This window comes from Manihot esculenta, chromosome 2 (genome assembly GCF_001659605.2).
Source record: "Manihot esculenta cultivar AM560-2 chromosome 2, M.esculenta_v8, whole genome shotgun sequence".
Taxonomy (NCBI): domain Eukaryota; kingdom Viridiplantae; phylum Streptophyta; class Magnoliopsida; order Malpighiales; family Euphorbiaceae; genus Manihot; species Manihot esculenta.
The window spans coordinates 5,137,751-5,165,272 of NC_035162.2; the positions used below are offsets into that span (position 1 = coordinate 5,137,751).

General features: G+C 34.4%; 1 protein-coding gene across 3 annotated transcripts in view; it reads left to right on the plus strand.

The window, feature by feature from the left end:
* Window positions 1-27,522, plus strand: part of LOC110603471 (protein SWEETIE) — a 43,283-nt gene that overhangs the window by 7,915 nt on the left and 7,846 nt on the right. For all 3 annotated transcript variants that reach the window (XM_021741212.2, XM_021741218.2, XM_043954032.1), the window contains 30 exons: window positions 2,231-2,299; window positions 2,789-2,914; window positions 3,459-3,562; window positions 4,785-4,917; window positions 4,995-5,101; window positions 6,000-6,110; window positions 6,254-6,421; window positions 6,544-6,630; window positions 6,863-6,956; window positions 7,314-7,382; window positions 7,470-7,592; window positions 7,671-7,739; window positions 7,877-7,981; window positions 8,144-8,232; window positions 10,507-10,663; window positions 11,235-11,384; window positions 11,605-11,654; window positions 12,072-12,171; window positions 12,259-12,315; window positions 12,394-12,461; window positions 18,776-18,869; window positions 19,056-19,276; window positions 19,854-19,995; window positions 20,088-20,156; window positions 21,838-21,894; window positions 22,251-22,337; window positions 22,431-22,559; window positions 22,752-22,955; window positions 23,085-23,540; window positions 24,611-24,676. In XM_021741212.2, coding sequence (XP_021596904.1) covers window positions 2,231-2,299; window positions 2,789-2,914; window positions 3,459-3,562; window positions 4,785-4,917; window positions 4,995-5,101; window positions 6,000-6,110; window positions 6,254-6,421; window positions 6,544-6,630; window positions 6,863-6,956; window positions 7,314-7,382; window positions 7,470-7,592; window positions 7,671-7,739; window positions 7,877-7,981; window positions 8,144-8,232; window positions 10,507-10,663; window positions 11,235-11,384; window positions 11,605-11,654; window positions 12,072-12,171; window positions 12,259-12,315; window positions 12,394-12,461; window positions 18,776-18,869; window positions 19,056-19,276; window positions 19,854-19,995; window positions 20,088-20,156; window positions 21,838-21,894; window positions 22,251-22,337; window positions 22,431-22,559; window positions 22,752-22,955; window positions 23,085-23,540; window positions 24,611-24,676 — 3,561 coding nt within the window. The remainder of the gene's footprint in view (window positions 1-2,230; window positions 2,300-2,788; window positions 2,915-3,458; window positions 3,563-4,784; window positions 4,918-4,994; window positions 5,102-5,999; window positions 6,111-6,253; window positions 6,422-6,543; window positions 6,631-6,862; window positions 6,957-7,313; window positions 7,383-7,469; window positions 7,593-7,670; window positions 7,740-7,876; window positions 7,982-8,143; window positions 8,233-10,506; window positions 10,664-11,234; window positions 11,385-11,604; window positions 11,655-12,071; window positions 12,172-12,258; window positions 12,316-12,393; window positions 12,462-18,775; window positions 18,870-19,055; window positions 19,277-19,853; window positions 19,996-20,087; window positions 20,157-21,837; window positions 21,895-22,250; window positions 22,338-22,430; window positions 22,560-22,751; window positions 22,956-23,084; window positions 23,541-24,610; window positions 24,677-27,522) is intronic.

Consider the following 27,522-nt stretch of genomic DNA (forward strand, 5'->3'; position numbering starts at 1 on the left):
CTATAATTAATAATTATTGTAAGTTTTGTATATTTTATTTTATGATATATGATATTTAATACTTATAAAATTAATTTATTTAATATTCATAGCAATTTTTTATTATAATCTTTATTTAGAGTAAAAAATATTTATAATATTATACTAGCGAAATTAATTTCTAATGTTATTAATTTTAAATTTAGAGAATTAAATTACTTATTATACTAAAAATAATCTATTGAATTTAATAAATTTTATCATTTAAAAATTTTAATTATAAATATATATTATGCAATCTATTTTTATCTTATTAGTTACAAGTATATAATTAAAATTTAAGCAGATAATGATTTTATTATTTAAATTAATTGAAAGTTAATGAAATTTAAAATTTGTATATGTTTAAATTTATATGGGGTTGTTAATTTTATAATTGAAATTAAATTTTGAAGCAAATAATAATTTCATTATTTAAATTAATTTACCATTAACAAAAATTTGAATTTTGAGTTTTATATAAATAATAAAAGGCCAATTTATGGCATAAAATTATTAAAATAACACATTTAAACATTAAATAATTAAATTAATAAAAAGTGATTATAAAATTATATATATATATATTAAACAGTGAAACACACGATGAATAAGGCTAGTGGTTCTAAATGGATCATTAGGTTTAAATTTCCAGCTCCTATAGGGAAATGGTTATGGTGATTTTGTTTCGCATAAGTTTATCAACAAGTGTGGCTTGCAATGTTAGTTCCTTGCTTGACAACTTTTATTCAGATGATTGGAGAGTTTTGCTTGTCTTCTTGTCTTGACCATTTAGAGAGTTTTATCCTCAAACATTATAATTCTTTTTTTCTTTCCATGATGCAATTGGTTATGCTATTTTTTCCCTTAAGTTGTTCTAAGTCTATTTGGTTAATCACTTTTAAGCTTTGTGCAACAGATTTACTGATCCATTGTTTCAGATATTGACTTTACTCACCTGTGTACGCTGATTTTAAGTTTATCTTCTTTGGTCTGAATTGATTTGCATCTTCTGTTTGCTTGAGTATATACATGTTGCTTTTTATCTGTCGTCTTTATTTGACAATCACAGTCAGTGGCAAAGCCACTCACACAACAAGGTGGGCAATTGCCCACCTTAGTTTTTTATTTTATTTTACTTTTATAAAATATATAATTCAAAATTAATATTTTCCCACCTTCTTTTTTAAAAAAAAATTAAAAAACCCATTCTTTTCTTAAAAAATGAAGGACTTGTATTAATATGAATTGAACTAAAGCTTTTAAACATGACCAGAATCAATGATATTAACAAAAAATTGGTAAGAAAAAGTAAATGAATATGATTTATACCTTTTAATTTATAAGTTTATAATTTTGACATTTGATATTACCTGTTACAATCATATATATTAAAAAAACATTTTATAGTATAAAAATGGTGAATAATTATAGAATTGAATAGATATTGTTTAGTCGCATATATTAAAGAATATATTTTTGATAAGAGTTACAATTAAAATGTTTTGCTAACTTCTCTATAGAAATTCATAGGAATATATTTTTTTAATTTCATTATTTTTTATACTATAATTTTTTATTCTTATATAAAAAAGAATTTTTTTTCACAAAAAAAGATTAATGCTACTTTTGCATTTATAAAAAAACGTAGTTAATATACATAAAAAAAAGGGAAAATTACTTTTTAGTCCTTGAGGTTTAACGTAATTAACACTTCTGTCCCTCTATTTTGGCGACCCAACACTTAAGTCCCTCACTTTCTCTTCCGTCCAAATTCGTAGTCCTTCCGTCCATTTAAACCGTTTGGTCAAAGAGTCAAAAGTGAGAGGTGATAATTTTTTCCAGAAATACCCTTCTCTTAATGTGAAATTCCTTTTTTTTTCTCTTTCATGTTTTCTCCAGAAGATATTAATAAATTAATAATAAACTATATTTTCTAAAAAATGACTTTTAATAAATGAAAAATTAAAGTAAATTTATAATTATAAAATAGAGGGAGTATCAAAATTTGCCTCTCTTAAATTGAAATTCTGGCTTTGCCACTGATCACAGTTATTCAATTCAAATTGAGAATGGTAGCAACATAACTTTTGCATGTTGTGGTGTGGGCTGTATGCTTATGTTCTGATAATTTTACGAGTTTTTGTTGGTGTTGTCATAGGATTGAGACTTGTGTTGTTTTACTGGGTGGTGATTGACTTTCCATTTACAGGTTCCATCAGAATTCAAGGAAGTAATTGATGACACAGTTGTCGCTGCAGTATCTCATTCTTCACAACTTGTAAGTACTTGAGCTCCTTATTGTTTATTTGTGATCGCTTGAATGTTGAACATACTTGGCAATGGTATCAATCCTCCAAATTATTTTCTTTGAACTCCTTATGAGTTGAATTAAGAGCGTCCTTTTATTTTATGAAGGTGTGAAACATATTTGAAAGTCCTTGTACATTGTGATTGTAGTTGTCATTCAGAAGTCTCTTTAATCTTCTAGTTTTGGTCATGAATGGAGATTCAAATTAAAGGTTTAGAAATTAGAATACTGCTGAAAGTGATGAATTTGGATGAGTTATCAGCGCTGATGTGTAGCAATTCTTTAAGCAATTCAGGTAGAAAATTTTTTATGTCAAAGAAAGCAAGGTTTGATTGGTATTACTATTTACACATACAATGTCGTTCCTTTCTTTCATTGTAGTTGGACTGTGTTCACGATCCAGTGTTCTAACTCTTTTGTTATTTTTGTAATGCAACTCAATTGAAACTTTGTGTCTAGGTACGGATTGAGGCTGCTTTAACGTTGCGTGTATTGGCTGAGGTTGATCCTATATGCGTTGGTGGTTTGATTTCCTATGGAGTAACCACGCTAAGTGCTTTGAGAGAAAATGTTTCTTTTGAAAAGGTGCATTTAATATTCTGTGTGAGACTTTTGAGTTTTGCTGCGTTCTAGCTTAAACATACTCTGGTTAAACTATAACTCTCTTAATTAATCTGAAATATCTTTAATATTTTAGTGATGACTGTGAAAAAGATGGGAAACTAAGATGAGTAACTCATGGTCACGACTGGCACATAATTTATGATGCAAATCAAGAATATCCTAGTTCATGCATGCCTCCGACGGAGCATACAACTACACAAATAATTATTGCCTATATATATTCTTTGTTTGCTTCTTACTAAATTAATATTGTGAAGCATTTGCTTTCCTAAAATTTTTCATGAGTTTATAATTTAAATAATTACTTGAAATTACTATGTTTATGACATATGAAAGAATAACCTCCTTACAATAGAAGGGGAATGCTGCGTGCATGGGGCACCTCATAGAACTGGCTTTTTGGGAAGTCCTGTGCACTGGAACACCTTTTTCTAAAAAGAGTTATGTTTTGCACTTTCCTTCCATTTCCAAATTCTTTCAACTGGCTATCTCTGGTTGTCTATAGGGGAGCAATTTGAAAGTTGAGCTTGACTCTTTGGATGGACAAGCTACAGTCGTGGCAGCTTTGGTGTCCATTTCTCCCAAGTTGCCTCTTGGTTATCCAGCTAGGTAATGGATTTATTTTGTTTGGTATTATCAAGGGACTTACTGCTCGTGTTTACTTATTAATCTCATGGTAAAACACACTTCCTGTCTTGGGTGGGAATGGGAGATAGACTTGGAAAAGTCTTCATTTAGGGTGAATCAGTGAATCCTTTATAATAGTGTCAGTCTTTTATAATTGATTTCGTTTCTCTATATGCCACATATATTGTTTCCTTTTGGTGCTTGGTATTCTATGGTGGTCAAATATAGTTAGTTCAATTACCAAAAAGATTTAGTATAATGCAGACTTTGGTCTTCCCTTTTCCCACTTGTGCTAATTGTGAGAATTAAGAAACACCTTCTCATCCCCGTATATGTCTGCTTCTTGCTCAAAATTTAGGACTTGAAAGAATGTTGCATGTTGCTTAAGTCCAACCAAGAAAGGCATAAACTCTTTGGGCATTGCTTGGGCCAAGTTATGTAAAGATGACTACATAGCAACTAAATGATAAGCACAAAAGCATCTTTACTTTATATCAATAAACTAGCTTGTCTATTTTGCATTTTATACTCGGGCTGAGACTAATGCTCAATAATATATTAAAGCACTTCTTAGAGATTGTGTTTGTGTCGTATTGTTAGTTGTGCTTTTTATTTATGTATAGTTTCTTCTGTTGCTTAGGAGCAGTTGTTACTATATTTGTTTACTCAGTACTTGTTATTTCTCTGTGGTTCTGGAGTTGTTTCTACATCTTGGTTATCAATAAAGCATTTTGGTCAATTATTTTTCTGAATTCTGATACTCTAATCCTTTCTCTATAGAGGACAATAATTTATTTCTTACAAAACTATAGAATTTTTAAAACCTAATTTTAGTGTTTGAAGGATCCAAAAAAAAAAATGCCATGCATGCACCAAAAATTTACCAGGTTAAAGGAAACTCGTAGTTCACTTCCTAAATATTGACTAATATATTGCAAATGCTGATATCTGAACCATATCTTAATTCTCACCTGATAAAATAAATTTCTATGTACAACTAAATTAGGATTCTTTGAGACCGGAATCAAATATTTCAGTCAAAACATAGCTTCTGCAAATTTCTATAGAACAGTATTTCATGAGAATAATATTCAGCCCTTTGGTTGTTGGCCACATATTTGTATGGCTATGGTACTCTTGACTTGTATTTTTGTCTCATATACTGGTTGTTTTGGAAACCTATATGATCCTGTTTTGTACTCAGATTGCCTAGGTCAGCACTTGAAGTTTCAAAGAAAATGCTAACAAAACCTAGTCGCAACCCTGTGGCTGCAACAGTTGAAAAAGAAGCTGGATGGCTACTTCTATCCTCTCTATTATCTTCTATGCCAAAGGAGGTATACAATTATTATTAGATTCACCAGTTGATGTAGGCAGTACGTGTATGTTATGCTGCTATTCTTGTTACTTGTAGGAGCTTGAAGACCAGGTTTTTGATATTCTCTCATTATGGGCTCCCCTCTTTGGTGGAAATCCAGAACAAGAAATTAAGCAAATTGGGGATTTGACACCAAGCATTTGGTAAGCAAATATCTACACCGATAGTTCTGCATTTTCTTTGTTTGCTTTAGATTAGCATTACCGAAGGTGAGTCGGTCATCTTGGATGAGGTAAATTGATATGGTAATGTTTCTCAAGTTTCTGGGCGAGGCAAGTTAATTAAAGCACCTTTAGTGCTTCGGTAACTGCCAGATGAAGGGTGCCAGGTACTTGCATCAAGTTGCCTTAAGTATGAAGCTATGTTCAGGCCTGCAGATTGAGTTAAAAAAATTGATTTGTTTAGAAATTAACTTAAGATGCCTTCAGTGCACTTTTTAGGGCTAATGGTCTAAAATATTATGAACTTTGCACGCTCTGTTGATTGTGTTGCTTATGTGGGGTTGAGAACTTGAGATGGAATACAAGTAGACAACACAGACATGACTAGCTAACTTTGAATAAATGGAACAGATTTGAGCCCTAGAGTCATCAAACTGTTATATGTTGAAAAGTTCACCTCTCATTATCTCATAAAGCTGCTTAACTTGTGTTTACACACCTCTTTGTTGTTTCTTAGAGCTTGGCACGGAGCTATATCATTTAAGTAATAATTTTTATTTATACTGGAAGTTTGGAAGTACCGTGCTTACCATATCAGCCACTGCCGATGACCTAAAACCTTGGATTCAATTGCTGACGACCTAAAATCTTGGATTCAATTGAAATAAAACAGTGATTCGTAGACCAAAGTGATAATATTAAAGTGCAGAATAATTTGACCTGCTCAAATTGAGGATAAATATGATAATTAGGATTAGGAGTACTCTTATGTCTTTAATAACTCCAAACACTTTCTGAAGGGCAAATTTTGTCCTTGAGCAAAATCTCCATCTGCTTCACTTTTTTTTTCTTATTGATTTTTTGTTTTTGCTTTTTGTAGTGTATGGTCTTCTGCTGTTGATGCACTTACAGCATTTATAAAATGCTTTATTTCTCCTGGTGCTTTGAATAATGGGATCCTACTTCAACCAGTGATGGTATATCTGAGTAGGTACAGTCATATCCTGTCCACACCCCAATCTCCCAACCCAGCCTCTGCTTTCATTATTGTTATTGACTTTATTCTTCTTATTCTTATCATTATTATGTAATCTTTGGTTTACATTATTGAATTCCATAAATATTTGAAATCAGTGCTCTGTCCTATATACTATGGCTGCAAAGCAAGGAACCAACAAATATTAAGCCAGCATTTGACATATTCATCATCAGAACATTAATTGCTTATCAGTCCATTCCTGATCCAATGCTATATAAAAGTGACCACCCCAAGATTATTGAGTTATGTACAGTTCCATATAGGTAACTATTTCTTATACTTGCGTTGTCTCGGCGTTCCAATTTATACTTTACACATGCACAGATGTGTGCACCCTTGAGTCATGTATGACTGAGTTACATCTTTATGTTTGGTTATATGAAAGGGATGCTTCAAGATGTGAGGAAAGCTCTTGCTTGAGGTTGCTGCTTGACAAAAGAGATGCATGGTTGGGTCCTTGGACTCCTGGAAGGTGTCTGCTTTCATTTCATGGGTCTTTTGTCTTCTTCAACTAATTATACTGTCTTGTAATATCTGTTGATTATACATTTTTAACATGTACCTGACTCCAAATAGTTTAGGATTGAGATTAATGTGTTTAAACTTTATTTTTTCTCCTTTTTAGGCTCCTATTTTAGTATTGTTTTATCTCCTTTTAAACCCTTTGAGTTAATTGACAAGTTTTGTTCGATGTCTTCAATCAGAGATTGGTTTGAAGATGAACTTCGTGCTTTCCAAGGTGGAAAAGATGGCATTATGCCTTGTGTGTGGGAGAATGAACCCTCAAGTTTTCCTCAGGTTGTAACTGCTTTTAACTTGATTCTTTTTTCACCAATTTGACTGGATATTGCAGTTTTTTAGTTTCTCAATAACACAGTTGTGGGTTTATTGTTATTATTTGGGGTGACAATGGTTCATAAATTTCTTTACTTCCCGCACCATGCACATTAAGGAATTTCACACTTCAGACTTCATCAATATTTATTTTTTACTGGACATCACATTCATCTTGAACCTACAAAAGTTTTGTATGGCGCTGAAGTATGCAGAGTTGCATTATATTACTGAATTCTTGCATTCTTGCTTTTTCTTATTGTCAATTTACTAAATTCAGGTCCTGAGAACTACTTTTTTGCTTTCTTGTTTTGGTTGAAGCCTGAAACAATAAACAAGACATTGGTGAACCAGATGCTCCTCTGTTTTGGAATCATGTTTGCTTCTCAGGTATGGAGATTGGATGTGTGTTTTCATGTTTTAGCCAAAAGTAGGATTCCTAACAATTGTTGCTATATGCTATGATTTTCTCTACAGGATAGTGGTGTAATGCTGCAACTTCTTGGAATGATTGAGCAGTGTATAAAAGCTGGAAAAAGGCAAGCATGGCATGCAGCCAGTGTTACGAATATATGTGTGGGATTGCTTGCTGGGTTAAAGGTCCTTGCTAACCTTCTTTGACCTGCTTAGACCTCTGTATAGGGTTTAACATTATATCTGATTTCATGCTCCACTCAGGCTTTGATACCTTTACGACCTCAACCTTTAGGATTTGAGATATTAAATCCAGCACAAGCTATATTTCAGGTACTGAGTTTCAGTGGGATGCATTATTCCCCATGCCGTAATGCTGTTCCTTACCTGTAATAAAAATTTCCATCTATATCAAAGAACAATTATATAAAATTCCTCTTTTTTTTTCATTTATTATTTTAATTTTACAGAGTATTTTGGCAGAGGGAGACGTTTGTGCATCCCAAGTTAGAGCATCAGGGGAAGGTCTTGGTCTTCTAGCTCGCCTTGGAAATGATACTTTTACAGCCAGAATGGTTAGTTGCACATTGTGATGTCTGTGGAGCAGTTCAGTTACATATATTATATTAAAAAGAAAACACTATTATACTTCTCTGCTATTGTTTCTAATTTTTTTTTCTAATTTCCTGTAATTATTTTGTGGTTTTGACTCTTCTGTCTCTGATGATAATGATCAGACAAGATTGCTACTAGGTGACCTTACTGGGGTGACAGATTCTAACTGTGCCGGATCAATTGCTTTTGCACTTGGATGCATTCATCGCAGGTTAATAGTAAATTTCGTGAATGTCCCTCACTCCTTCATTCTACAGTCTTCACACAACCACAATCAATACATATCCTCAGATTTTCTGAATTTCCACTAGTTATATCTAGATGTTTCCAATTTTCTACACTTTTTTTTAATCTTATTTTGATTTAATGAGAGGGTAACTGGGTGGTTTCAAATTTTTTACTGTGTACATTGACATGGAGTCATGATGCATGTCAATAAGTTGTTTCTGGATAGCGTATTGGGTCTCCGTTCCCGTGACTATTTCCATCTGGCTTTACCAATGAAACATAAAAAAAGCAAATTGCATACTTCAAATCCTATTTCTAATGAAACATTAAAAATGCCACTGCATACTTTGAATCTTTTGACCTGGTAAACAACTTAAATGAACTCAGTCAAACAGTAATCCTGAACTAATTGGGATTGGCTATGTTTTTTCCTTTCTTCCATTACACCCTGTTTAGGAGTATATTTTTGAAAAGATACAGATATTTTGTATCTCTTCTCCCTGCTTGCTTTACATCACCCTAGATCTTTTCCATGCTTTTTTATGCACTACAACTTCAATCTGCTCAATCTTTCTTGCTGATGTGTCAGCATACTTGACATGTCCGTCTTTATCTCCTTTCTCTTTCTTTTCCTCAATATTAATAGGTGCAATTTCCACCTTCCCATGAATGAATTCATCCATTGTTTGATCCATTATTATATTTCTGCTCCTCCAGCTTAGTATCCTCATTTTTGCATTATTGATCTTGCATAAAGCTACAAGCCTTTGTTGACCATTCAACACTCATTGCCATATATCATAGTTGGCTGAATTTCTGTCTTCCAGAACTTGCCTCTCAAAGTAACTGGCAGGTTGTAATCAAATAGGATCCTTGTTGCACTTTGCTTCAGCTTTCCCCCTTTAGATCAAATGTTCAGCGGTTGATATCCTCCTGACCTCCCCTGTCCTTCGTGCAAATATAATCCAGTTACTCAAAAGTTGTGTCATGGGACCTCTATGCCATCTAGGCTGATCCCATTTCAACCATTTCTCCTGTCACTGTTAAAAATGCAGTGTACATACACCGTTTTAGTTCTATTTAGCGTGAAAACCTTAAAATTTAAATAGACTAAGAAAAATAGTGAAAATTTAGATGCAACCAGGTGGTATAAGTTATAATCCTATTAGGCCACAGAATTGTACTGGGTTTAAACATCCTGATAATAGCTTTATCCATTAAAATAAAAAAGAAAGAAAAAACTAATGCTATGTTTAATGGGAAAAAGAGTTTCGTGCTCAAAATGTTAACTTCATTCACAATGTGTAACTGTTAAGAATGTGTCCTATCCAGCTCTGCCATTCCTCTTCTGATGGGGATGTGATGAATGCACAATATGTTTTTGATAGTATTGATGTACTGGTTTGTACATTTTGCAATTTTTATTCCCTAGGTACATCAATTGGGAACAAATTATAATTACTAAGTAGTCGTTTTTCAGCCTCATTTTTAATGAGCTGCTTTTTTTCTGGTAGAAATCATGCAGGTTTAGTTAGCAGCATCTAGTCAAAGTCAAGTGTTAGAATTGATGAGATTCTAACCTACAATTAAGGGGATTTTATGGAAAGTTAAATCTATTTAATATAGAATTTGTATTCCTAAATAGATAGAATATTTATGTCTATATATTCCTATGATAATGGGATTTGATATATTTCTATTATAGTGGAGAATCCTTCGTTTATGGTATCATACCATATATGTATTGGATCTTTCATTATAAATGGGAAACCCTTTATATTATTGAGATAATTCAATTCAATAAAGATGTAGTCTTTTGAGGTGTTATGTCCGTGGATGTATGTTCTCATAGCCAAACCATGTAAATCTACTTGTGTTATTGTCTTTTATCTCTTTTATTATTCTAAATTTAACATTGTATCAGAGCCTCCCACCGATACTGGGCTTCTTGTAAATGTGTCACGTGAGGGGTGTGTTGAATCCCACTTCGATTTATAAGGGCTGGCCCAAATTTAAAATCAAGTCATATGGTATTTACAATGTTGATGAGAAGCTGTCATAATAATGCTGGCTACTTCTTATTATAATAGTTATCACTGTTGAAATATTAGAATTTGGGATGTACTGCCACTTATATGAGCTTTAAGTATTACATTTTTCTTTCAATTTCCCTATGATTTTGTATTGTTGGCATGTGCACCTCAGAATTTGATTGCATTTTTATGCTCCATTTCTTATTTAATTATCCTCCCTGCAGTGCAGGAGGAATGGCATTGTCAAGTTTAGTGCCCACAACTGTGAGCTCAATATCATCACTGGTTAAGAGTACCACCACCGGTTTACAGATCTGGTCCTTGCATGGGCTTCTTTTGACAATTGAAGCTGCTGGTTTCTCATACATATCTCATGTTCAGGTAATTAATTTTGTATAGATTATACTGGGTTCAATTTTTTTCCCTCTCTGAATCAGTAACCTGAGCAAAGGTTTATGAATGTACTGTGCAAGCTGGGATTAAAAATATTCTTCTTTTTCTGCAGATGTATGTATTATATGCATACAAGCATGAACAAAAAACCTAATTGTGAATTTTTTTGGAACATCAACAAAGTTTATTCACTGTTTTTCTCAAACTAATTGCTCATATATTTGAATTATTTGATGATTTTGCTAAACCTTTTGAAACTAGCCATGTGATGCATCTTGAGCTTCTTGCTCAATCTCAATGTTGGTTTTGGCTTTCTGGTGCTGTAAATTTGGATGCTCTTTTTTTTCTTCTTAAAAAAAAAACATTTATTGTTCGGTGTTAATATATTGCATAGAATGCATGGTGGAGTTCCCAGTGTTTGGCAGCAAAAAGAATCAATGAGTTTTTCTTTTCTGTTAGTTACTATATATGTTTTTTTTTTGAATTTGCCATTACCACTCATTATTGATTCATGTTTCAATGTTCTGTTGCTTTCTGTTTATTTTTCTTTCATCTGCAGGCAACACTTGGCCTTGCTATAGACATTCTCTTATCTGAAGAGAATGTATTGGTTGACCTTCAGCAAGGAGTGGGCCGCCTTATAAATGCCATTGTTGCTGTGCTTGGTCCTGAACTTGCCCCTGGCAGCATTTTCTTTTCACGCTGCAAGGTGATTCTTACAGTTTCTGTAGTAGTCCATGTTTTGGACTTTTAGTTTTTGATAATTACTCATTTTGCCCAACCCCACCCCTCCTCCGGTAACTGATTTTTATGAAATATTGATGAGAAGTACTCATTTCATAGTATGAATTGAATTGCCTTTATTCTTTCAATCATTGGCACTGTATTTAGGATTGTGGATTAATTCAGAATATAAATTCTGTATCCAGTCTGTCATTGCAGAGATAAGCTCATGGCAAGAAACTGCAACACTGCTCGAGTATGTACAAATTAACTCATGCCTTTTTGCTATTTTTTTAAATATTTTATGATACTTTGTAACGGAACCGAAGGCATTGTTTATGAAGGAAATAAATTTCATAATTCATCAGTGTCCTTAAAATTTCCTGAAGTTTGATCATGTCTTTACAATTTTGAGATTTTTTTTGAAAATGATCAATTTAGCATATAATTGAATCATAAGGTGCAATCCTAGGTGGATAAACTTTTCTCATGATTGCCACTCATAATTGAATAATATGCTGGAATTTATTGCTTTCAGAGGATGTCTGTGATTTCAAATTGTGATCAAGAACATGACTCTTGGTTTCTACCCAAACTCCTGAGCATTTTTATTTCATGTATTTAACTATTTGTTTAATGTTTTGTGTTTTTTTTTTCCCTCCCAATCTGGTAGGAGTGTGCGTTTTACTCAACAACTTGTTCTTTTTGCCCCACAAGCCATTTCCGTGCATTCTCATGTGCAAACTCTCCTCCGGACTCTGTCATCAAGACAGGTATTATCCATTAAGTGATAAAATTTATCCCTGAACAAATGTATATTTCTTTCTGCTCTTCTAATACTGGTTGGTTTATCGAAGCAGCCAACTTTACGGCATCTTGCTGTCTCGACCCTACGACATCTCATTGAAAAGGACTCAGTGAGTAGTTTTAATATAGGGTGTTATGTCTCTCTATTGATCTTCCTACCAGCAACCTCCTGATTCTATCTTTGACAGGTCTCCGTCATTGATGAGCAAATTGAAGATAACTTGTTTCGCATGCTAGACGAGGAAACTGATTCTGAGTAAGTCAAGAATAACCCATGTTTACCTTTATGTTTGGTCAGTTTTTAGATTAAATGTCCCTGAAAAGTGGATATGCTCAAAGATTATATATATCCACGTTCCTTCATTTCTTGAGTTAAAATTATTCATGTTTTGTTGCCCTCGCATTGCCCCTGCACTTTCTACATAATCATTACAATATTATCTTCTTTTCCCAATATTTAAGTTGTGTTTCGTAAATAATTTGGATCAGCAAGTAGAATTTCATATTTAATCTACCAGAAGTCATCGGCCATTAGGGGCTAGCATTCGTTTGGTTCGGTTTTATAACCGAAAATCAAATTTTAGAAATTTGTATAAATTGACACGAAATGAATTAGAGCAAAACCAAACCGCTCTGGTTTGGTTCGGTCAGCTAGGCTTTTTATTGGGCTTTTAATTATAGACCTTATGTTTAATGTTTTAACATGAAATTGAGTGTTTCAACCTTGATGTTTTGATAATACATTAAACAATATGAACAAGAAACATAACAAATTTTAAATTGAAAATTACAAAAATGAAAAAAACTTCTAATTTATATACCCATTCATACAAAAACATCCAAAAGTAACTATTCAGTTTGATTTTACCAAATAATCAAAATTTTTTAAAATCAAAACCGAACTGAACAAAAAAGAAAATAAAATCAAACCAAAAATCAGAATTTATTCAGTTCGGTTGGTTATTTCAGTTTAATCGAACACTGCTCACCCTGTTAGCCATATAGTTTGTCAAGCAATGACATTTAAGCCCTTCTGTAAAAGATAACATTATTCAGCAGGTGATGTTTAATTGTTTGTGTATTTGAATTGGAAAGGAAACTGAAAGATAGCCTTGCCAATTTGGGAAGATTAGGATTGACATGAATGGTCAGGCATTTTGATAAAAAAGGTGCATTATTTGGTCTTAATGGTTAAATGTTATTGAAGAATTTTGAGAGGCATTTTTTATTCTATTTAAAATTTTAGTTGATTTTTATAAGATTTGAGTATTTGTATACAAAGAATCAACCTAAATTAGGAATATTTACAATAAAAATAAAATTTCTATAATCAAGCCCAATAATCAAGCTTAATTAGGATCCCAAATATCTAAATTCTCTTAATTAGAAACCTTTTATATTGGTCAACACTCCCCTTCAAGTTGGTGCATAGTCCAACTTGCATGTCCAACTTGCAAACCGAGGTGTGATAGATCTTGTTGCTGAGCCCTTTGGTAAACACATCAGCTAACTGTTAGCTCATCAGAAGTCATATGATCTAATCTTAATACATTATTTACTAACTTCTCTTTAATAAAGTGTCGACTAATCTTTATATGTTTCGTTCGGTCATGTTGAACCGGATTGTGAGCTATACTGATTGCAGCTTTGTCCTCACAGCATAAAAGTAGTTTGTCTCTCTCCAACTGTTTCAATTCCCGCAACCACAGGAGTTCACAAACATAGGAGTTCACAAACATAGGAGTTCACAAACATAGGAGTTCACAAATACCTTGTGCCATCGCTCTATACTCCGCCTCAGCACTCAATCGAACAACAACACTTTGCTTCTCCAAGTGACAAGGTTTTCTTGTATAAGTGTGCAGGATCAGTAGATCATCATCAAGAGATCTAGCCCAATCTGCATATGTGAATGCGTGTATGCGGAGATGACCATGATTAGAGAATAGGAACCTTTTTCAGGAATAGACTTTAAGTATCGCAAAATGTGAAAAACAGCTTGCATGTGAGACTTATGACTCACGAGGATCATACATAAACTGACTGACTAAGCTGACTGCATATACCATGTTTGGTCGAGTATGTGAAAAATAAATCAGTCTACCTACCAATATCTGATATATGCCAATATCTACTGATTCATCAATCCCTTCTTATAGCTTGTGATTGCTCTCAATGGGAGTTTCTGCTGATTTGCAGCTTAACATGCCATTTTCTTTTAAAAGATTTAGAATATATTTTCTCTGATAAATAAAGATTTCTTTTTTTAATATGGAAATCTCAATTCCCAGAAAATATTGAATTTTTCCTAAATCTTTAATTTTGAACTCCTGAGCCAAAAATTTTTTCAGCCTAGTCATCCCCTGTTATTACTGTGTCGTCAACATAAACTATGAGAAAAATAATTTTACTGTAGTCAGCATTGCTCTATTGATAGCCAACGGAAATTATAACTCTGCTGAATTGATCAAACCCAGCTCTGAGCGACTGTTTCAACCCATACAAAGCTTTTTTTAGCTTGCACACCTTTCCTTGTTTTTTTTCATAAGCAAATCCAAGAGGGATTTCCATATACACTTCCTCCTCCAAGTCTCCGTGGAATGCATTTTTCACATTAAATTGCTGTAGGTCCCAGTCAAGATTGGCAGCGCAAGATAGCAATAATCTGATTGAGTTCATTTTGGCAACAGGGGCAAATATCTCCTGGTAATCCACTCTATAGGTTTGAGTGTATCCTTTGGCAATTAGTCCAGCCTTGAATCTTTCAATTGATCCATCTGTTTTGTATTTCAAAGTGAACATGCATTTACAGTCACCTGATTTTTTTCTAGGCGGGAGAGACATCAACTCCCAGGTCTCATTTTTAGTCAAGGTTTTCATTTCTTCAATCATTCCTCTCTTTCAATTAGAATCTTTTATAGTTTCCTTCCAATTCTGTGGGATAGACACAGGAAATAAAAGCAAAGCCTCTATAGGATGGAGACAAAGAATTATAAGAGAGAGTTAAAAATAGTGTGTTTTGTGCAAGATTTAAATTTTTTTTTGAGCAATTGGTTTATCTAGATCATTAGTGGGCTCAAGGTTGGGATGACTCACCAGATAGAGATCAGAAAGATTCATGATACTGAGTAGACTGCACAATGATTTTTCTGCTTCTGTTGTGTCTCTTCTCAAGTATGTCCTTAAATCTGGCTTATCCAAATGCCTAATTATTATCTTTTCTTGATCACCATTAGTCTCTCTCAATAAAACGCTCTAGAGTTATAGTTATAGGACTAGGAATCACTCTTTTATCTTATTGTTCTCTCGTGACGAGATGATGGAGTAGCACTGAAGTAAGGTTCAGTCTCTCTGAACGTAACATCTATGCTGACAAGGTATTTTCGATGTTTTGTGTGGGAGAGTACCTAACAAACACACATTTAAGAGCACTCGAATCGAGTTTTTACCTGTCTTAGTATAAATAAAACAAACACTTTTTGTGGAACTTGTAACCCTTTTGTGTGGGAGAGTGCCCAAACACGTTTAAGAGCCTTTGGATTGAGTTTTCCTCCTGTCTTAATATAAGCAAAATAAAACACCTACATCCAAACACTTTGCTAGAACAGTATAAATATTTTTTCCTTGTAGCATCTCTAAAGGGCTTTTAATGGCAAAAGTTTTGAGAGACATTCTATTAATGAGATAAACTGCAGCTAAGGCTGTATCTCTACAATAGGTTTTTAGAAGGTTCATGGGGAAATGAGAGATCGAGCACTTTCAATAGGTGTCTATTTTTCCTTTCAGAAATACCATTTTGGATTCTAATATAAGGATAACTAGTTTGATGCAGCATTCCATTAAACTCCAGATAAGCAGAAAAATGTCCATCCATATATTTTGTGCCATTATCAGTTTTCAAAACTTTTATTTAATATCAACTTGAGTACAAATCATCTCATGAAAAGATTAAAAGCAATAAAACACATCACTCTTTGCCTTTATTACATAAATTCAAGTCATACGAATGCAACAATCAATAAAAATAACAAATCAATGATTATGAGATAATGAGACCGTTTAGGTAGGTCCTTAAACATCAGAATGGATGGTCACAAGAGGCATCATACTCCTATTATTACTGGAGGGATAAGAGATACTTGTATGCTTAGTATACTCGCAAGCATCACAAACTAAAGAACCACGTTGAGTCTTGAAAAATAAATCAGAATAAAGTTTCTCTAAAACAAAGAAGGATGAGTGTCCTAACTGTCGATGCCACTGTATGGTTTCCTGGTTGACATTCTGATTTCTTTCTAAAAGAGTCCGAGGTGAATTCAAACTCAGATTCCCTTCCAATATATAGAAATTGTCGTGCAGTCTACTATAGCCAATCCTCTTCCCAGTTTAAAGGTCCTGAATAATATAGCGATCAAGAAAAAACTCAAAAGGTCCTGAATAACATAGCGATCAAGAAAAAACTCAATTTTACAGTTAAGGGTTTCAATAAGAGCATTGACAAATAAAAGATTAATAAAAAAATGAGGAACATGGAGAACAAATGATAGCTTAATATTGAAAGTACAAACAATAAAAAAGACAAAATAAAAGAGCCATCGGTTATTCTGATTGTGTCCTTTTGTAGACACGGAAGGTAATTAAAGAAGTTTTTAGAGGAACTCATCACGTGTCTATTTACACTAGAATTAATAATTTATGGAGTAGTATCAAAAACACGTACATCATTCCATTAGTGCCTTTTTTATATGACATTTTAAGGGTAAAAAGGAGCCAACAACACAAAAAGACAAACGACCAAGTTACTATTAAAACCATGGTTTTAAATTGCGAACCATGGTTTTAAATCGCGGTCGTGGCCACATTCACGGTCGTGGCCACATTCGCGGTCGTGGTCACATTCGCGGTCGTGGTCACATTCGCGGTCGTGGTCACATTCGCGGTCGTGGTCACATTCGCGGTCGTGGTCACATTCGCGGTCGTGGTCACATTCGCGGTCGTGGTCACATTCGCGGTCGTGGTCACGGCCACGTTCGCCGTTGTGGTCGCAAGTAACGGAAACAGACCTGTAACGGCCGTAACGTTAACGCTAACGGCTAGGCGCTACGCAAAATTTTAAAAAAAATTTGCAAAGTTCATAAATAAAATGATATTGATTAGATTTAATTCAGAACAATATATACAAATGCATAATAAACATAAATATATAAAATATAGATTATTTAACCTAAGTTAAACATCATATAGTTTAAAATAAGAAAAATCAACATAATCTTTATAATTCTAGTAAACTAATAGCTCAAAGTACAATTTTAACTCAAAATTAACACTTTAATCTAGAAAAACTTACAAAAAAAAGGAAAAAAAAAAACAATTAAAAACTAAAATGGATAAAATTTAACTAACTTTTTAGAAGAAATAAGCTTGGAAATAGAGTAGTTTATTATGGATCTAAGTTTATACGAGAATATGTAGGGAAGATTGAAATTTGAAGGAGAAAGGGAAGAGAAAACCTGAAAAATATAATTTTTGAAGCTGCTGAAAAGTGTAAAAACTAATGAAAATGAGAATAGGGAGCAGAAGATAAAGGATATAAAAGAATTTTAATTATTGGTAATGGCCGATACCGTTATGTAACGATCGGTAACGGCCGTCACTGTTACGTAACAGCAGTAACGGCCATTACGCCTGCAAATCAGGAGTGACCATTGTATAACGGGATAACGGGTAATGCCTCCCCAAAACCCGTTACATAACGGCCGTTACGTTATTTAAAACCATGATTAAAACACCTTAAAAAATCTAAAGGAGAATCCGGTTACGATACGCTGGAAAGAGGGCCGAAAAGGATCATCGATGGAAAAGGACGTCGGAGAAAAGCTCACGCGTTGACACGTGGAAGGAGACGCAGAAGCTATGGCGGTGCGTGAGCCTCACGCGTGTGACTTTCCAACGTCGGAGTTGGACGGTCTACCCGGTGACAGTTTGGCGATCCTCCTGATGCCGACGGTGAGATGTGAAAAGGTTCCTAGATAGGGTAGTACCAAAAAGGTAGATCTTGGGTTTCAAATCCTGAAGAGACCCTAAAGAGGGAAAAATGAATTTAAATTCTAAATCATATAAAGGCTTTGATAGCATGAAGAATTTTGGGAGAAATTTGTGATTCTATTCAAATTTTTAATTGATATTTACAAGGAGTATATACACGAAAAATCAATCTAAATTAGGAATATTTATAATAAGAATAAAATCCCTATAATCAAGCCTAATTAGGATTCCAAATATTTGAATCCTCCTAATTAGGAACTTTTTATGTTGGTCAATAGTTATAGTGTTGTGATCCATTACTTTTATATGTTTCTGATAGCATAGAATAACTTTTCCCCCTAGAATACTTAAATTATCTTTGTTATTTTCCATATGTATGGATGCAATATCTAAATGTTGTGATGTCTTTTGCAACACTTATTTCAAAAGTCCCTATCGAGTTTGGAGAGGAGGGGGAGAAAGAGCATTTGGTTTAGCATTTTGCTTTTGTTGTCCTTAGGTTTTGATTTGCCTTCACTCTTGCAGGATTGGTAATCTAGTACGTGCCACAATTATGCGAATGCTGTTTGCATCATGTCATTCTCGTCCGTTTCACTGGATATTGATATGCCGTAAAATGGTAAGCTCCTGATGCATGAAATTTGACATTTCTCATGCGCTGGTAGATAATTCCTTATTCCTCTTAAAAGATCCTGAAGCATACTATGCAACTTTGTTTTCTGAAACTTATAGATTCAGAACTTGCAAGAAAAGCTTGAAATTTTTGGTTGTTGCTACATCAACAACTTATTTAAACCTTGTTCAGGTTCTTGCTACATCAACAAGACAACTTGCTGAAGTCAATAGTGACACAGGAGATTATGCAGACAGTGACTCACAATTGAACTTTGGAGAAGATGATGAAAATATGGTCTCTGGATCTAAGGGCAACCCAGTGCAAGGTTATGCATATGAAGCTTCTAAATCTCATGTTAGCCCTAGTAGAGATAAGCACCTCAGATACCGCACGAGAGTTTTTGCTGCTGAGTAAGTTTTTAATTTTTGGTCCTTTTCCAATACATTTTCAATTTTTGATATAATCTATTTGATTTCAGTGAGATCTCCCCCATTCTGTCTATGTCCCCATTATGTTTATCTTCTTGCAGTATTATCTTAACCAAACTAATTGGTTAGAGGTTATAAAATACTACTGTAGTTTGTCATTTCTACATTATTTTTGTGACTCTCTTATAAAATTTACAGCTGAACTTCTGAATGATTACCTCCAACCTGGAGACCTGATTCACATACTGATTATAGTGATATTGTTTAAGTGACTCTGAACCCATTAAAAATGATAGTGAATGCATTAAAATAATTTGTTGAAAACACGTTGAAAATGATGCAAATTTATGTTATGGAGACAGGGAAACTTGTGCTGACAAAGCTCATTTGTCAAACCACGTAGGCATTTTGACTGTAAATGTCAAATTTGATATCATGTGTACTCTCAATTCAATGTGTGACCTTTCTATTCTTCTCAAAGTACTGATCTCTATTTTATTTCAAATTTGATGTGCATTCTCTATCAGTTAATTTAACTAAACAATTTGATGGAATATAGGTGTTTGAGTCATCTACCTAGAGCCGTGGGAAAGAATCCAACTCATTTTGACCTCTCTTTGGCAAGAAAAAGACCAACTGGAGTTAAATCAGAAGATTGGTTGGTCCTCCATGTGCAAGAGCTGATCTCATTGGCTTATCAGGTTCTGGACTTAGAGGCTATATTGGCCAATTTTTTCTTGGTTCAAATACTTGTCAAAAGTCTGAAATCCTTTTCATTTCCTGAATGTCATAGATAAGCACAATTCAGTTTGAAAACATGCGACCAATTGGTGTGGGACTTCTTACTACCATTGTGGATAAGGTAGATTTCTGTGAGAAATTCTGTGAGAAATTCTGTTACTGTAATACTTTTCATTTATTTGTTTCTGTTCACTGTTAATTATATTTTGACTTTTCATTGTAACTTCTTATGCTAGTTAGTGTAATGGATTCATGATGTATATTTCAAGTTCTAACTTCTCTGTTACTCCTTTCCTGATATGGGAAAAAAAAGAACAAAGAGCAAACATCAATCTGATCCTTAATTTCAAGTCATTGCATTGCATTAAAAAGAGTTGTTTCTCATGAAGAGGTTTTGCTATTTAAAGTAAGAAAATTCATGCAAGGAATTTTAAGGTGAGTTTGTTGGGGTAGTTCTTCTATGACCCTAGGGTTCTCTAATCACTACAACCTTTTTGAGTTTTGCAACTGCTGTCGAGCATTCAGAATTACACAATCTTTTTATTCTTTTTACATTAAGATAAAGGGTAGAAAAAAACTGTTTTGGCCCCCTTGTGTGATGTGGGGAAGACCCTAAAGAATGTGTTTGGAGCCAAATGTTATATAAAATTGCCTGATGATTGAGGGAAGGGATTTTAACTGGATTTCATTTTTGTTCTGGCATTGTGAATTTGTGATGATGGAAACTAGAATAAGTAAAGGCTTGTTGACTTTTATTAGAGCCTCAACTGAGTAGTCAGGAAGCACATCCTACTCCAAAGACTTAGAAATAGATAATTTTGGTGATTTTGTTATTTTATGCTTTGACAAGCTTTCTTTGCATGAGGATGATTTTGGTGAGGGTTTCACGTCTGCCAGAATCTCCTTTCTGATGAACTATAAGCCTATAACTATTCCTCATTTGTTAACCATTGGTTAAGTGAAATGGTGCATTCATGTTTTCATCACATGATGCAGGAGAGGAGAAAATAGTGGTTCATTCTTTGTTATATTGCTTGCTTGCATGGTTATGACTTGTGAGAGATTTGATTTCTTTGTTGTTCATTGTGCATGCTAATTGCTAGGTTGATAATTAGTGAAGGTTTCAAGGATTAAGAACTTATATGATTAAATTGAGCCTGTTGCCTTATTGTTGTTTTCCTTGTCCAAAATACTTGAGACTAACCAAAATTTGGCTATTGTTTTTGCAAGAAGAACGTAGAAATAAAATGGATTGATCATAATCTGTTTGTTCATTATGATCTTGTTTGTCGTTGTGTTGAGATCTATACGAGGACTTTTTTTTCCCCTCATATTGTACCCTTTTCATTTCTTAATATTTTTGTTCTTACAATTTATAAAAGATAAATTGATTAATCATAATCTTTCTACCTCCCATGTTATCTATCCAAATGGCACAGGTAATTGATTTAGATATCTGATTTTTGGCTTGTTGTGACATCCAGTCATTGAATTTTCCTAGGTCAGAGAAAAATATCTTTATGATGTTACTTGGCGTTTGCTATGTTTTACCCTTATAAGGGGAAAATTACTTTGTATAACTTGAATAATTGGTATGGTTGTATACTTGGATTGCTTTGACTAATGGGAAACAAAATTAGCTTTATGAAAAATTAAATGTCGCTTTTATAAGATTATAAGTGGCTGCTACTTCAATATTTCTTGCACTCTGAATAATTAAATGTTGCTTTGACATTCTCTGCTTGATAGTTAAGATGTTTTGTCAATTTTAATTGTTTTCATCTTTTTCTTTAAAACATCAGTTTGAAACAACACCTGACCCAGACCTTCCAGGACACCTTCTACTGGAACAGTATCAGGTATGTCTAATTGTCTATGGCTTAGTTTTCAGAACTGCTCGGAATATATTCACCTATAAATTCCTTTCAAATTCTGTGCTAACCGGTGCAATAGAATCATATCATTGGCCATTATTTCTGACATGCATAGCTGCATAAAATTTCAAAATAAGATACAAATAATAAAATAGATGGTTTCTTAGCATTTTAATTGGTAATTTACAGTATGGACTTGTTTTGAATGATCCATTATATGATATGAGAGTTGAATACTGGTTAGTTCGATTTTTATAAAGATATATGTGTACGTGCTTAGAAATTTCTTATAGCTATACATGCACTCTCATATCTGATTTATGAGGTCATTTGACATCTAGGCCCAGCTAGTATCTGCTGTCCGCACTTCCTTGGATACATCTTCTGGTCCTATTCTTCTGGAGTCAGGTCTGCAGTTGGCTACTAAGGTTTGAAGTGCGCCTATATGGTTGTTATTCTTTCATCAGTTTCCAACAATATACTGCATATAGTTCTAGTTGAATTGACTGTTGGTTTTTTAGATAATGACAACCGGAATACTGGGTGGTGATCAAGTTGCTGTCAAACGCATATTTTCCTTAATTTCTCGGCCACTGAATGAATTCAATGATATTTATTATCCTTCATTTGCAGAATGGGTCTCTTGCAAGGTAGATTATTTTTCTTCCTCGATTGGCATTGAGGGGCTTTGGGGGGAGGGATAATGAGGTAGAAAGGGTGGTAGTGCATAGATGCTGATTTTGTTTGTTTGTACACTTTAGCTTCATAGTTGTCATTATGTCTTTTTATTCCAACATTATTATCTTATTTGGAGGTTTACTAATTTCTTGAATATTAAATAGATCAAAATAAGACTTTTGGCTGCTCATGCCTCTCTCAAATGTTACACATTTGCATTTTTGAGGAGGCATCATAGTGGGGTTCCAGATGAGTATCTGGCACTATTACCACTGTTCTCAAAGAGTTCAAGTATTCTGGGGAAGTACTGGATTGGTGTGCTGAAGGACTACAGTTACATTTTCTTGTACTTGAACCTGAATAAAAATGTAAGTGTCACAAATTTGAAATCTGTTAAAATTGTCCACTGTTGACTATTGTCTTGTTTTTGTGATGCACCTGTTTCTGTTTTCCAGCACAGAAAGAAAACTTAGTAAGTAATGTTTCTCATTTTACAGTGGAAACCGTTACTTGATGGAATTCAATCACCTCTAGTTTCATCAAAGTTGGTTCCTACTTTAGATGAAGCTTGGCCAGTAATTTTGCAAGCACTTGCTTTGGATGCTGTTCCTTCAAATGCGAATGGAGGTTTTAGGAAATCTATTGAAAATACTTCAAGGAATAGTTTAATATCTAATTACAGCATGGTTGAATTGGAGTTGGAGGAATATCGATTTCTATGGAGCTTTGCTTTACTTGTTCTATTTCAGCAACAACATCCAGCAATTAATAGACAAATAATACATCTAAACACAGCTAACATTCAATATGGTGGAGATTCAACGTTTGAAGAAACAAATCCTACAACGTTGAAGTTATATGAAATTGTGCTACCTGTTTTCCAGTTCCTATCATCAGAAAGATTTTTCACTGCTGAGTTTCTTTCTGCAGATATTTGCCAAGAGTTGCTGCAGGTGTTGATCTTTATCTGTTCCTTCTGTTCTTACAGCCTATGTATAGATTTATTTGGTCAATAGGTTCATCATGCATGTTTTTTGTTTCTATACATATTAGAAAGAATTTGTGGAATCAATCACTAGGCACTAACAATAGAAATTCCTATGGAGAAAACTTTATACTGCCAATAAAACAAAAGTGTAGAAGATACACCTGGTGCTTGTAGTGAAAATATTATTTTAATGATGCATCTCACATCCCAAAAATCCATCTTTCAAACTTAAGTTTTGGCTATAATCTCGTGTGAAAATTTTCGAGTGTGTTTTTGCCATGGTAGAATTTGAAGAATTATGGAGTATAAAAGACTCTTTCTTTCTTGTGTATTGAAGTGAGAAAATTATAAGCATTTATGCATGTTCTCTAGCCCAAAAAAAGAAACTACACTAATTACTCAATAATAATATCTTACAGAAATTAAGCTAATCAAATCAAACAAATCATGCTGAAATTATGCTTAATAGTCCTACAATCTTGCTCTAGTCAACAGGATTCCTATCTCCATGGGTTGTGAAGGAAAGAGAGAGATTGGAGAATACAGCAAAGATTATTCAATTTCTGTGAGGGCCAAATGTTCCATCACATTTTCAGTATGAACCTCATCATCCCGATGATGATGATGATAATAATAAATTGTAAAAATCCAAAACACCTGATGCTAATCTCATAAAAAAGTTCTCAAAATCCATCCAAGCTGCTGCTGGGGAGATATTTCACTTAAGACTCAAATCTTTTAGTTTATCATTTTTATTAAAGGTTCTCCAGATTTATTATTGGCCATTGTCATTTATTATGGTTAAATGTAGATCTATGCTTTTCTTGCTTATAGGCCATGATATCCCTTGTGAGGATTATGGAAGACTGCATTCATGCATAAAAGGGTCGTGCATGCATTCCATGATTCAGTATCATCATTGCCAACCATATGCGTTTACTGCCTTGGCTGTTATGCTAAGATGATTGTCCTTTTGTTCAACATTGCTGTCTGTGGTCTTAAAACACTGTTATTAATCATACTGAAATAATACAGGTTTTCTCATTCTCCATTTACATGGACAATTGCTGGAATAGTCTTGCCATATCAGTTCTATCACAGGTAATGCTTCCAAAGAAATCCTGTGTTTCTATTCTAAAGTAAAGAGATTCAATGTTTGAGGTTTCTGATTAAGAGGAATTGATTGTGGCATCATGGCATTGTGTTGAACCATTCCTTTGGCCAGACCAAAAGCAAAAATATTGAATGTTCTCAGCATCCCATTTGGATAATTCTTTTTCAGTGGTTGGAACCCAAACAATCTATTGCCACATGTGTGTCAGTTCAGTACAATTTACATTTATATGCATTTTTTGATGTAATTTCATAGGAGGCACTTAGTGGTTTGCACTGTTGTTAGAGTTAGGAATTAGAGACAGGGAAGAATGTAGGAAGAGATGATAGATTGTATTAATAGCTCTTCAGGAGGAAGAATAAGCTTCAATACAATGAAAAAATAACCCTCAGTTTCTACTCTTCCCAACTACAATAACGAGAACAAAAAGACAGAAAATGAAATAACCAGCACAGCACTATGGCCGAATTCTTAATAGAAGTTTTTAGGTGAAAACTGCGTGTCTTCCTCTTAATGGTTCTCTGGATAAATAGGCTTTCAAGGGACAACTGTCCTTCCCTCCTCATTTTGGTCCCCATAGAATATTTCATCTGTTTGTTCCATTCTAGAAGACTTTGCCAATTTAATGGTGTCTGCATTTCTTTTGCTCCTTCTAGCATAGACTTTAAGTATACTAGGCTCATTCTTCTTGTAGCCTGATGGGCTTGTATCATTGCCATCCCCTCGAAAAGTAGCCTTGTCAAGGCTATGGCCCGAAAATTGATTATGGAAATAAACTATATTCATCCAAGTAGCTTCTTTCAAAGGCTTACCCTTCCAATGTATCAAGACAAGGTGTGAACCATTAGGATTGTCCTTGGAAGTTACTATTTCTTCCCGTTTGGTAATGGAATTATCAATAATCATATCTGTTGGCAAATTAGTTAAGGCGGGATGGTGGCCAATAGATTTTTTTAACTGGGAGATATGGAAGACAAGGTGGATTTTGGATTGTGAGGGAAGTTGGAGTTTATAAGCTATAGGTCCAACCTTGATAAGGACATGGAAAAGGCCAAAATATCGGGCAGAAAACTTGGGAATGACTATTGTGAAGAGATGTTTGACGTGTGGGACGTAATTTGAGGAATACTAAATCTCCAATGTCAAAGTGGACATCTCGGCATGCTCTGCTAGGCCCGAGCAAGATTGAAGTGCAATTGTCTTAAAATTTCATCATTGTACAACAAGGTTTGAGCTACAGCCTCACTTTGGTTTTGTGAGGCAAATATTAGAGAATGGAAGGGGGAGGTCGACCATACACAGTTTCAAAGGGTGTCATACTAGTTGCAGAGCGGAAGCTAGTGTTGTAGGAAAATTCTGCCCAAGCTAACTATTGAGACCACTTCCGAGGTTGTTCTCAAGCAGAACAACGAAAATATGTCTCCAACTTAGTTTCTGATAACCATTGAGACCACTTTCGAGGTTGTTCTGAGTGATAAGCGATGCTTAACCGCAACTTAGTTCTTGATAACCGAAACAGTTTATGCCAAAAATGGCTTAGAAAAATTGGATCTCTATCACTGACAATAGAAGCGGGAAGGCCTTGGAGGCGAACAATTTGTTGTACAAATAACTCCGCCACTGATTTTGCTGTAAAAGGATGCTTGAGGGAAATACAGTGGTCATATTTGGAGAGTTGATCCACCACGACGAGAATACGCTCATAACCAGCAGATTTAGGCAAGCCCGTGATGAAATTCATGGAGATATCATCCCAAACAACAGCAAGAATAGGTAATGGATGCAATAAGCCAGCGGGGGACATGGCCTCGTACTTATGTTGTTGACAGACAAGGCATTGAGTTACATAATTCTGAACAGACTTCATCATGCTCTTCCAATGGAGACTGACAGCTAAATGCTTATACGTTCTATAGGCACCAGAATGGCTGCCCATTGCACTAGAATGTAATTCTGAAAGTAGCTTAGAAATACCAAGGTAGGTAGAGAGAAGGACTAACTTGCCTGTATAGAAGAGCCGCTGTTGAATAAGAGAGTAGTGGGGATGAGACTAATAATCTTTAGTCAAATCCGAAACAATCTGACCCAATTTGGAGTCTTTCTGGACAGTGTTGTTAAAGGCGAAAAAAGGCAAGAGGCGGGACTAGGCGCCACCCCTTCGCCTCGCCTGACTGAGGTGAGGCGCCTGCACAAAGACGACGCCTCAGTCCACTAAGGCGCTAGGTGAGAGGCGCCAAAGGCGACGCCTCAGTGAAGCAAGGCATTTTTTTTAAACAAAATGCTTTTAAACAACAAAAGTGAAATTCTAGTCTCTCTCCATCTCTTTCAAACAGCAAATAACACTTCTGCAGCAACTAAAATGCAAATTTCTTACTCTTTCTTGCTCCTAATACCATCAATCAGGTGTGTCTCTCCTCCTTTTCTCTTCTTCTTCTTCTTCTTCTTCTTTCTCCTCTCTTCTCTCTCTACTGTACCTGCATAGCTGCATGTCGTCTTTTTAAAATTTTTCTCTCCTCTTTTCCTTCTCTTTCTCATCCTCTCTTCTCTGTTTGCTGCACTTGGCACAGAAGCAAATCCTCTTTTTCTTTTTCCTTTTTTTTAAAAAAATTTTCTCTTATCTTTTATTGCTGCAAATAATATATATATTTCATTTGAACATGTATTTTTTCCTTTAAATGTGGGTAGCCATTGAAGCATTTATATGTATATTTAAAATATATAACAAAATTTTGCCTTTGTTGCCTTTTTTAATAAGCCATTGCCTCGCCTCGCCTCGCCTCTCGCCTCTTGCCTCTCGCCTTAATAAAACTGTTCCCAGACAGCTGCATCCAAT